Source organism: Dreissena polymorpha, chromosome 3 (assembly GCF_020536995.1).
Source record: "Dreissena polymorpha isolate Duluth1 chromosome 3, UMN_Dpol_1.0, whole genome shotgun sequence".
In the NCBI taxonomy this organism is placed as follows: Eukaryota; Metazoa; Mollusca; class Bivalvia; order Myida; family Dreissenidae; genus Dreissena; species Dreissena polymorpha.
This window is the reverse complement of record NC_068357.1, coordinates 69,465,286-69,478,233: the sequence shown is the minus strand read 5'-3', so window position 1 is coordinate 69,478,233 and position 12,948 is coordinate 69,465,286. Positions and strand designations below refer to the sequence as shown.

At 35.2% G+C, this 12,948-nt stretch overlaps 1 protein-coding gene across 1 annotated transcript; it reads left to right on the top strand.

Annotated features, from left to right (window-relative positions):
* The first annotated feature begins 1,543 nt into the window (after positions 1 to 1,543).
* Positions 1,544 to 4,689, top strand: LOC127874650 (hepatic leukemia factor-like). The gene has a single exon (XM_052419124.1). It carries the CDS (start codon positions 1,600 to 1,602, stop codon positions 2,389 to 2,391), a length of 792 nt encoding a protein of 263 aa, XP_052275084.1. The 5' UTR covers positions 1,544 to 1,599; the 3' UTR covers positions 2,392 to 4,689.
* Positions 4,690 to 12,948: the final 8,259 nt, after the last annotated feature.

Below are 12,948 nucleotides of genomic sequence, written 5' to 3'. Positions count from 1 at the left end.
TAAGACATAAGTTTTGCTGATTTGATTAATAGTATGCTGCTACTTCTGTTGCTGCTGCTGCTGCTGCTGCTGCTGATGATGATGATGATAAAGGTGGTGTTGGTGGTGGTGACGTTGTTGGTGACGATGATTGATGGTAATGATAACATAAAGTATGATGATGATTTTTGAATAGACTATACATCATCGATGATTGTGAAAAAGGTGGCGAAATTGATGATAATAATAATGACGAGGATGATGATAAACTATAATTATGCATTATTCTTCGCCATTACTATGTTAAAGATTGCTAATATTAACAATGTCACTGTCAATGTTCACAGTCAGAAACATCATATAATAATAGTCATAATTACAATAATGCCCCGCAAATGGGGATCATTTCGCCTTTAATGCTTGATTTATTCGAAATATGGCTCCAGAAAGAAAACATTTGTGACAAAAGGTTAAATATACACCCCTCCCAACAGACCCGTAACTGTCTATGATTTCTTGCAACAAGAAATTTCAAAAGACCCAAGACTGGCGTATATTATGATGATCGCTGACAGGCAATCCGTAATGATAGGTGTCTTATTGCTATCTTTGCTGTTGTACAAGTTCATCTGTGTTGGCCATCTTTTTCCCCTATCCGTCTCTACATCGAGATGCTATCTGGCCATACACTAAAACATCCTCCGGTCATTTCGACCCCAGAAACTTTTATGTACAACCGAAGCACGCGCCGTTCTAAATGCTTAGCGCGCGATATATCGGTAAAAGAAAAGCCAGATCGGTCGATAAACGCAATGGTCATTCACGATCGGAAAATGTACGTAATATTATACTTTACGTTACGATATGACCGTAGTGGCGTATCATATATCAATAGATAGTCACGCGAAGTCGTCATCAGATTCATGCGACTAAAATAATTGAACATTTTATTAAAGATGCCCCCCTTGTTTGAGAGTCGAGATATTCGCGTCATCTCCGGCCAGCTTTATGCAGCTGTTGTGCAAATAGGTCACTTAGAGTTCACCGCTGCGAGAAATCATATAAGCTGTGGTCATTGGCTGACCACTACAGTTAGAAATAGTCAGCGGTCAGCGAGTCGAGAGTCATAGTGTACGTAACTTGGTTAACGAGAGTACAGTGAGTGAAAACCGTACGGCTAGAATTTCATGGTCATTTTCATTATACCGCGTGTGTATGTTGTGTTATGGGACTGTTATTCGGACCTGTCGTGTGATTCTGAGTTTGAGTTGCAATTTATGCACTCGGTAAGTACTTAACCTTTAAGCACAATGCATTAGTAAAAGGCATTTTAAAGCAATGCAAGTCAAAACTAACTTAGATTTATAATCATAACTGTTGACACTTGTCTAGATGCAATGTATTGTAGCTTTTAAAGAATGTACGTGATTTATTAAAGGTTTATACAGAGAATCGTTATTCTAAATTAAACGCATTTGGAAGTAATATATTTCTTCCGGTTTTCCCTGAAGATATGTAACTTACGGACATCAGTAAAGTTTATCATATAATGCATCATCGTCGGTCGTTAAACATGTAAAGAATTGCCACTAGCATGGTCAACTCAATGTTACAGCTATAATGGCGGACGCGGCTCTGGATCTCTCTGCCAAGTCAACGGCGGTGACAAATTCCGGTGACAGTGTCCGCCGTCCTTTCCCGTACGATACCTCGCCGTCGCCTCGTACACCCCTCAAGAAAAGTTACAAATTCGACGCCGACGACAACGACAGCGATTCGTCGGCACCCAGGTCGTCCAGAAAGCCGGTGTCGGCACCCGTCACAAGCAGCATACGCGATTCGCCGTGTTCAGTCTCAAACACGATTAATGACAAAAATGATTCGCTTCCGTCATCGCCATCAACTCCTAGCTCCGCCGGCAGACCGTTCAAATCCTATGCAATGGACTCAATGGCTTCTGTGTTTTCGTCGCCATCCGCATCGCTGTTTGCGGCCTCCCCTAGCAGCGTCATGGCGGGACTTCCGGCCGGTTTCGGCCTATCTTCGCTGTATGACGGCACGTCACCTTTTCCGTCCTTTCCCGTCACCCCATTAACGTCTCATCTCCTACAGCGGAAGCGGCGCGCCGAGAGCCGCTCTAGTATCAGTTCCGCCAACGATCCGAATAGTGACGGGGAGGGGAAAAAGTTGACACACGTTCCTGATGAAAAGAAGGATGGCTGTTATTGGGAACGCAGAAGAAAAAACAACGAGGCAGCTAAACGATCTCGAGATAATAGAAGGCAAAAGGAAGAAGAAATCGCGATGCGAGCCGCGTTTTTGGAACAAGAAAATTTGAAATTACGTGCACAAGTGGCCATACTAAAAAACGAAACTGCGAAACTCCATTACATGTTGTATAACCGAATATGATAGAAGACAGCAGAAATAAACGCATGAATCTGTTGTAATGAACGGAGATTAAATGTGTGTTTTCTTTAGTCTCTATTGGAATTCTAAATGTGCTTATCTCAGGTAGTATATATGTGTTATTGTTTAATTGTTATGTCCATATATCAGATTCATATTATTGTGCGCGTTTATTTGATAAATGCTCACCCAAAATCCCATTTTACATAGTTGCGTTAAAAAAAGTAATACACTGCTTTGAACATGTTCTTATGCTGAAACTTAAATTAACTTTGATGTTTACGATATTCTTTACGTTTTGTTATTATTGACTTATACAACGATATAAAATTTAGTAAAGTAATAACGCATTTGGGTGTTTCCAATTTTTGTTCAACTGATATCATGTTTCTTGTGCAATTACTGGCATTTCTCTGAGCAACTCTCGACCGTTCAAGTACAGTGTATTGACTTTTTTTAAATACAAAAATCAAATACTTTCAACTCTTCCAAGTTTCGTGAGTTTTTTTGAAATATTTTAGGGCGAGTGTTGGTGCAAATATGCGACGTAAACGGTCTGTAAACTCTTCTTGACAACGGAGACTTAATATGTATGGTTAAATTTTGTATTTGATTTTCTTATCTATTTTTGCTTTTTAAACTTGAAAATATCAATATTTTAACGTTATATAATTTATGTGAGAAAGAAGCTTTCACAATATTTTTTGTCAATTTTCAAGTGTCTTTAATAAAAAACTGAATTTCGATAGTAATTTGAAATCTATTTGCCTTGTTACTTAAAAAAAATGGATATCCTAACCCTCTTTTACACTTGATGTCTTCAAAATTTATCATTTCTACTGAAACAATGGAGCACATAAATTATATGTGTGCTTTTATTTTTATCGTGGCACTGGCGTTGTATTCATTCATACTTCTTTATCTAGAAATGCTGTTACTTTAAATGGTAACACTTACATATGAAAAGCTAAATCGTTATTTATTGTTTTATTTTATTTTTTCAATAGTGCTCTGAAGATAATATGAGTCGCGTTCTAAGAAAAGTGGGTTTAATGCATGTGCTTAAAGTGTCGTCCCAGATTAGCCTGTGCTGTCCGCACAGGCTAATCATAGACGACACTTTCCGCTTTATCCGTATTTTCGTGTAGAAGAGACTTTCTTTAAACGAAAAATACCATTAAAGCGGAAAGTGTCGTCCCTGATTAGCCCGTGCGGACTGCACAGGCTAATCTGGGATGACACTTTACGCACATACATTAAGCCCCGTTTTCTCAGAACGCGACTAATATTTAGTTTTGATGACTGAATTTTCTATCGTAAATATGCATTGTATAAAGCAGTAAAAATATCAAACACACTCTTATTTCCAGAAAATGCTATTTAAATGCATACAAGCTATGCTAATATAGATGCAGTCATTTTGAAGTAGACATAAAGTAATTGAGTGATAAACGGTGTCCATTTTGTAAAAGATATCAAAATCAAAGACAATATTGTATTTGGAGAACAAATTATGTTATGATCGTTTTTTAAATCTCCTTTATGCAAAACAAAGGAAAAGTAAAGAACAAAATTGTATTCGGATAAAAGAAAACATTGTGAATATTATACTACAAATATTACGTCAAAACTTTTTAATACATTAAAGGCCATTAGAATCAAATGTAAAGTATTGTTTGTCATAGTCAGAAACTCTCAGGGATTTACTGTTCATTTCTGAGAAAAATATTATTCACATATTCCTTTCGTGTCATCATACCATATTTTGCATGCATCATAGTCAGCGATAAATTATTTTACTTGTGTATGTGTGTGATTCATAAGTGCTTTTTTGTTAGAATCTCATATTTCTGTGCTATATAATTGTCTTGTTCTGACATGTATGTATTCAGAAATTATTATTTAGACGATGTACACAAAAGTGGGAACCAATTTTTCGTTTTGTGTATATGGGAACATTTCAGTCTGTCAAAGACTTTGGTATTAACACATACACATTACTAAAATTGTCAAAGTCTTCACTTTTCAGTGCTCCAGCTAGGATTTTAAAAGGGCAGGGGGGGGGGGCTTTTTTTTCAAAAGGGCATTTTGGACGCGCAGCATTTTGTCAAAAGGGCACTTTCGAGCGCGCGGGCATTTCTGGAATGCTTCCTCTTGCATGTTAATTTATATGTTATAAATAATTTTTAGAATATAATATATATTATTATTCCCATATTTATTAAACAATTCAAATATAATGTCTACAATGAGGAATAAATTAATATTGCAATGTAGTGTAATAAGAGATTTATAAAACATCATATGTGAAAAAAAAATAAGGGCAGGGGGGGGCCTAGGAAGGGCAGGGCGGAGGTTCGGGAGGGTAGGGCGGGGCGACCTTCAATTTAGGTCTAGCTGGAGCACTGCTTTTATTCTCCTTTTCAAGATTTTTTTCGTGGAATTGCATACTATGTTTACATCTGAAACAATCGCATTTACAAGTGTGAGCAAATGAGGAGTGGTTGAATCAAAATCTTAATATATGTGTTAATCCAGTAGATGTTTACGAAGTTTATTATATGTACAATTGTTATTTTTTGTAAATCACATACGATGATTAAAAATATGCGAAATATGTATACAAGCGTTTTGAATTCGTTTGTTTAACCAGCGATTGTGTTAAGTTTTATGTGATGGAATATAGGCGGAACAAAAGGAGACGAAGCTAATCGAGATACCGATAGATGATGATGATGATGATGATGATAATGATGATGATGATGATGATGATGATGATGATGATGATGATGATGATGATGATGATGATGATGATGATGATGATGATGATGATGATGATGATGATGATGATGATGATGATGATGATGATGATGATGATGATGATGATGATGATGATGATGATGATTATGATGATGATAGAAGTAATAGTAGAAGAAGTGGCGGTAGCAATATAAGTAGTAGTGGTAGAAGTAGAAATTGTAGTAGACATTTGTAGCAAACGTGGCAGGAGTAATATTAGCATTAGTAGAAGAAGTGGTGGTTTTACGAGTATATGGATAGTAGCGAATGAAAAAAACAAGCGCTTTTATACTTATAATTAGTAAGAGTACATATATTGTGCATACACTCATCAAGTTCGTTGCGGTGTTGACCAGTACTCAGATGGAAACAGATGTCGTTTCTAATGCTGGTAAATACGACTTTAATGACTCGCATATTTACATAAGAATCTTAACACTTCGGGAGAAGGTACGACAAATACTTTAATGCGGATCTAAAAAAATAACCCAAGACAATAATATTTCATAGCGTAATATTCTATTTAGACAATCCACAGTATTTTGCCTAAATGGGATTACAAGCTCAAAGATTGCGGTCACGTCTTTGTCTCACATTGTTTGAGGGTGCTTAATAAACGTAACAATTCAATACATTACGTCTCCATACGCAGGGTCATGACCGTGAGTGTTAAACCGGTTGCACAATGGTTACCCAATATAATTGATTAACTACCCGCAAACGTTTACAGAACATTGCATAACTTAAACGAGTGAACTCTAGGCCGATAAAGGGTCTACTAATAATTTCAATAGCATTAATACATTGCATAATAAAACATTCATTAGCAGATCCGTGTCGATGATTTTACAACTTCGAAAGTTGATGTGATATTAGCTAAATAGTGGTGGCAAATCTGGGAATGGGGTTGAAAAGAACAGCTTACTCAAAAATGCTGAAACACCTGCAATTTAATCCATTTATGCTTAGTGGACTCTCCCATCATTTCTAAATTGAATCAATTTATTTCCAAAATTAGGGATGTCCAGTAAAATTATTTCAATATTTAGAATATTTCTTACAGAAATTCCTTTAAGCAAACAGCGCAGACCCTGATGAGACGCCGCATTATGCGGCGTCTCATCTGGGTCTACGCTGTTTGCCAAGGCCCTTTTTCAAGACGCTAGGCATAAATGGGTTAATTAAGCATGATCATGTAGCAAGCCTTCTTCTTGTAAGTGCTGTGCGCATTCACCACATAGTCTTGCTCATGATAAAGTATGGACATACAGACGTGTTGAAACACGTGGATCTTAAGCGTTTTAATATTAAAGACATAAAGTTAAAAGCTACGATATTCATAAAAAGGTTTCAATTTTGTGTCAGTCTCATTTTGTGTAAATTCATATTGAATAATTATAATTAGAAATGCTCTTAAACAAAAGCTTATCGAATCATTTTCGACATTTGAGGCAAATTTGCCCTTTTGAAATATGATAATCCAAATAATATAACATGTACTGTGCTCGTGCGGTTAAAAACGCGCTAGAATACGTCAACAAAAGTAAATATCAATCGCATTCTGATAAATGAATTGTATTCAAAATATGGACTAATTTGCGCAATTCAGTCTTTATTTTTAAAGATTATATTTTAAAAATACAGCTAATAATTATAACATCTTATTTTACCATGGTTTTTGCCTTTTCCTGCGTCAATGTATGCGAAACTGTCACATTTTTTTGGTTAATTTATGATCTTCTTAATAACCCACTTTTGTGTTAACCTTGTCGACGAGAGGCAAGCTAACTCGTGTTCCCATGTGATGCCCATCACTAGCGTTCACGTAATCTCAATGCAAAATACGCCCATCTTGTGTAATGAACGTAATGAACGCTTAATTAGCGATGACATGCGCATTATTGCCTAATTGGTTTTTAATTGCGTAAGGAGGTCAATGTTAGGTATTTAATGTTGACGAATAGACTGCCATCACGATACCGAATGTCAGAAGGGAAGATATACGTCACTATTACTGTTAACACATTCTATAACTATTTTTAATTATATGTGTCTTGTTCTGAGAAAACTGGGCTTTATTCATGTGCGTAAAGTGTCGTCCCAGATTAGCCTGTGCAGTCTGCACAGGCTAATCAGGGACGACACTTTCCGCCTTAACTTGATTTTCGGTAAGGAGAGACTTCCTTGAAACTAAAAATACCATAAAAGCGGAAAGTGTCGTCCCTGATTAGCCTGTGCGGACTGCACAGGCTAATCTGGGACGACACTTTACGCATATGAATTATGCCCAGTTTTCTCAGAACAAGACACATATAAACACTACGACGACTGTATTTGCTGGTGTTCATATTGCATAATACAAAGTGTATAAATGTGTACTTTTGGCAATTTGGTGTGATAAGTGAAATGTCGATAAGAAAATGAAATAATTAATTTGGTTATGTTTAGATAAATAATTAACAATCAAGACTATTTGTACAAAAAAATGTGTTTGTAAAAAGATCGACCATACTGAGTTTATGTGAAAATTTGGCACTTAGTTTAATACTGTTATTTTTTAGAACATATAGAAGAAAACATACGAATCTATGAAGACAAAGCATATAACAAATAGTAAGACTAAGACGTATTAATATTTATTTTTTCGTGTCAGCATAAATAGATATTAGTCACCGAAATTAAAAATTTATAGGAAAACTAGTGTTCAGAAATCTTGCCATGCATCCGCCGCTATCGGACAACCTTTTAATTCGCTGCTTGGGGTTTGAAAGCGAAAATAATTGCCTTAACCATTTACATAATGGGAAATTTGTCGTCTGCTAAAATGTCGTCTGCTGAATTTCTTAATTTAGCATTTTTTTCTCTTTTTTTCAAAGAATACTATCAGAATAGCAAACAGTTTGGATCCTGATGAGACGCCACGTTCTGTGGCGTCGCAACTGGATCCAAACTGTTTGCAAAGGCCTTCAAAATTCGGTTCCAGCACTGAAAGAGTTTAGAAAGTACTATCGAAGTTTGTTCACAATATAAGGAAAAGTTTGAAAACAAGCTCATGAAACAGAGAGTTGAATAATGCAGGATATAATATATGTATATGCGTATGTTATTCAAGTCCTTCCTTAAAGCACGTCTAAAATATTGCAAATAGCTATAGGATTGTTAATCTGAAGTTTCCTCCAATGAACAGTCGATTTCGAAATTACTGTTCCACACAGCAGTCGCTTTAACTCATTTATGCCTAGCGTCTAGAAAAACAGGCATTGGCAAACAGCGTAGACCCAGATTAGACGCCGCATGATGCGGCGTCTCATCAGGGTCTGCGCTGTTTGCTTAAAGAAATTTCTGTAAGAAATATTCAAAATATAGAAATAAATACACTAGACATCACTAATTTTGGAAATAAATGGATTCAATTTAGAAGGATGGGGGTGTCCACCAGACATAAATCGGTTAATGTGATTTACATGTGAAAATTACCAGCTGGCCTATCACAATAGCATTTAAAGCCTATAAACACTCAGAATCAACGAATATTGTGTACACTATTTCGAAAAATAAAGTTAACACATATTAAATCAATGTTCCTTATAGCAATAGCAAAAATTGCAAAGCTATATGTGGTCTGGTAACATAGATTTAACAAGATACAAAATGCTATTTTTTGTTTTGTTTTGTGTGTTAATATATTCAACTAATGTCCATGTACCTTGTTAGTGTTCGGGTGTCGTATGAATAGATCTCGTTGCAGGAAATTAAAATGGAATGAATTGCGCCACAATTTTTTTTATATAAAAACCAGCATTTTGTTTATCGTTAAATCTATGCTACCATACCACGTCTAGCGTTGAAATGCTGCCTATGGCTATAAAGAACACTGATTGTGTATGTGTTATCTTAATTTTAGGAAATATTTTGCGAAACATGTTCGTTGGTTTCAAGTATTTATGTTACATAAATAATGCAATAGTTAAGTATTATATAAATAGATACACACACATCCATGCCATTATGCTTTGAAAACTTCAAATTGAACTTGAATTTCATTACTTCTAATTTTTGAAGTTTTAACTCAAAATATTTGGAATTGTTATGAATTAATTTATGTAAAATGATAATAATGTTTAATATGCCCCGCGCGTGAGACTTAACCCATTTATGCCTAGCGTCTAGAAAAAAGGCCTTGGCAAAAAGCGTAAACCCAGATCTGGGTCTGCGCTGTTTGCTTATAGGAATTTTTGTAAGAAATATTCTAAATATAGAAATAAATATACTAGACATCCCTAATAAATAGATATTAGTCACCGAATATAAAAAATTATAGGAAAACTAGTGTTCAGAAATCTTGCCATGCATCCGCCGCTATCAGACAACCTTTTAATTCGCTGCTTGGGGTTTGAAAGCGAAAATAATTGCCTTAACCATTTACATAATGGGAAATTTGTCGTCTGCTAAAATGTCGTCTGCTGAATTTCTTAATTTAGCATTTTTTTCTCTTTTTTTCAAAGAATACTATCAGATTAGCAAACAGTTTGGATCCTGATGAGACGCCACGTTCTGTGGCGTCGCAACTGGATCCAAACTGTTTGCAAAGGCCTTCAAAATTCGGTTCCAGCACTGAAAGAGTTTAGAAAGTACTATCGAAGTTTGTTCACAATATAAGGAAAAGTTTGAAAACAAGCTCATGAAACAGAGAGTTGAATAATGCAGGATATAATATATGTATATGCGTATGTTATTCAAGTCCTTCCTTAAAGCACGTCTAAAATATTGCAAATAGCTATTGGATTGTTAATCTGAAGTTTCCTCCAATGAACAGTCAATTTCGAAATTACTGTTCCACACAGCAGTCGCTTTAACTCATTTATGCCTAGCGTCTAGAAAAAAAGGCATTGGCAAACAGCGTAGACCCAGATTAGACGCCGCATGATGCGGCGTCTCATCAGGGTCTGCGCTGTTTGCTTAAAGAAATTTCTGTAAGAAATATTCAAAATATAGAAATAAATATACTAGACATCACTAATTTTGGAAATAAATGGATTCAATTTAGAAGGATGGGAGTGTCCACCAGACATAAATCGGTTAATGTGATTTACATGTGAAAATTACCAGCTGGCCTATCACAATAGCATTTAAAGCCCATAAACACTCAGAATCAACGAATATTTTGTACACTATTTCGAAAACTAAAGTTAACACATATTAAATCAATGTTCCTTATAGCAATAGCAAAAATTGCAAAGCTATATGTGGTCTGGTAACATAGATTTAACAAGATACAAAATGCTATTTTTTGTTTTGTTTTGTGTGTTAATATATTCAACTAATGTCCATGTACCTTGTTAGTGTTCGGGTGTCGTATGAATAGATCTCGTTGCAGGAAATTAAAATGGAATGAATTGCGCCACAATTTTTTTATATGAAAACCAGCATTTTGTTTATCGTTAAATCTATGCTACCATACCACGTCTAGCGTTGAAATGCTGCCTATGGCTATAAAGAACACTGATTGTGTATGTGTTATCTTAATTTTATGAAATATTTTGCGAAACATGTTCGTTGGTTTCAAGTATTTATGTTACATAAATAATGCAATAGTTAAGTATTATATAAATAGATACACACACATCCATGCCATTATGCTTTGAAAACTTGAAATTGAACTTGAATTTCATTACTTCTAATATTTGAATTTTTAACTCAAAATATTTGGAATTGTTATGAATTAATTTATTCAAAATGATAATAATATTTAATATGCCCCGCGCGTGGGACTTAACCCATTTATGCCTAGCGTCTAGAAAAAAGGCCTTGGAAAACAGCGTAGACCCAGATGAGACGCCGCATGATGCGGCGTCTCATCTGGGTCTGCGCTGTTTGCTTATAGGAATTTTTGTAAGAAATATTCTAAATATAGAAATAAATATACTAAACATCCCTAATTTTGGAAATAAAATGATCCAATGTAGCAGGATGGGAGAGTCCACTAGGCATAAATGGGTTAATATCGTAGTTCGGTGTCCGATAATGCCGTTTAAGCGAGTATTGATGAGCACTTTCTGTTAATACAAAATGTACGTTTGCAAATTAACTTGCAACATGTTTGTTCCGTAAAACTAACTTACTAAATATCGTAGACATGTTTCGCGGAATATATAAATATTCCCCTAGGCCCTACCCCCTCGAACATGTGCAACTACATGCTTATTAGTTTTATTTTACATCGGTAAGAAATATTTGCTATGTTTGCAATAATTCGTACACAACCTTTTTGTATAGCTCTATCAAATAATATATGGACTGATGTAATTCTATCATAAAATGATACTGTCTTGTGTATGTAATCATGATATGTGTTGAATATCCAAAGCTTTGAACCCTTTTTGTTTAATACATATTAAAATATAATAATCATCGCACATGCAGGTTACTGGGTCGGTTACGTAACGTTACGTCAGTTACTGGGCCAGTTACGTCGCAATCCATCACCGAGGGGTAACGCGTTGCTAATTTGACTTAATTAATATTAGGCCCTTCAAAAATGCTTCTAGAGTTTATCGTCCCCGGGCGGGTAGGTATTTGGTTGCATGAACGAGAAAACAGGTTATTTATAATGTGAACAAGTTAAAAAGTGTAAAAGCAATGCTTAAAATGATCCATTTGCCGAAAATGCACATACGGTTCGATTCAAAAACTTTAATAATAAAACAATTAAAAAACATATATGTAATAGATTTTTCTTTAGTCGCTTAAAAGGCTTAAACGTCTGTAAATTGTTGACGGTGTTGTTGTTTTTTTTAAATTAATTTTTTTACACTTCCAAAATTCTCATTTGAATGGTGATTTTTTCCAACAACTTCATTGTTTTAAGCGTTGCGGATGGGTTGTTTTATAAGTTGTTTTTTTTATATTTTGTATTTCGCTTTTAAGACGTGCCTTCAAAAATGTGTCTAGTCTTGTAGGTCTCAAAAGATTCTGTTGTTTGTTTACACCCATATACAATCTATACTGATCCTCTGACATCGTTTTGATTATTTTACCAAAGTAGTAAACTGCAAGCCAATATTGCAGTAATTTTAATATAGAATTACTTTAGTAAACTCCACAATATGACGCTTATATTTATAGTTCAGCGTGCTAAAATTGTTAAATGAAAATGTAATCAGAGACAAACTTTTGTATTGGCTTGTTGCTTGTGGTTTGCTGCCTGGATGGTAGGTGTCGAAAAGTCACGGGGACCCTAAAAACAAGATCAAATTTGTATGGCTCGTGTCCATCAGAGCGCAATCAGACGTAACAATGATATTGGGCTAGATACAGCTATATTGGAGTTATTGGTATTATTAATGATCGTTGATTGGGGTATAAACAAAAGTCTTTTGTTGTTATCAGTTTGAGTGTAATATACTTGCAAACTCACATTTAAATTTCAAAAAAAGTTTAATAGACCTATTAACTTATCGCCCCAATGGTGCAAAAAGGCACCATTGACTTAAGAAGGTACATAGTACCGTTTTGCACCGATGGGGCGTTATCATGTAAAAAATAAACTCAACGACAGCAATTCTTATTAATTAGTATTATTGATCTTGAATTTATATTCGAACATGTGTTATATCAATATTGTTTTCAAATGTAACCGGTGCATACCACTGACTTCGTTCGCATGTACATCGGACTTGGTTTATGCATAACATATCATAACGTCGTATCAATCAGATACAATGTATTAACCTCTGAAAAGCCAGCTATCATACTGGTACT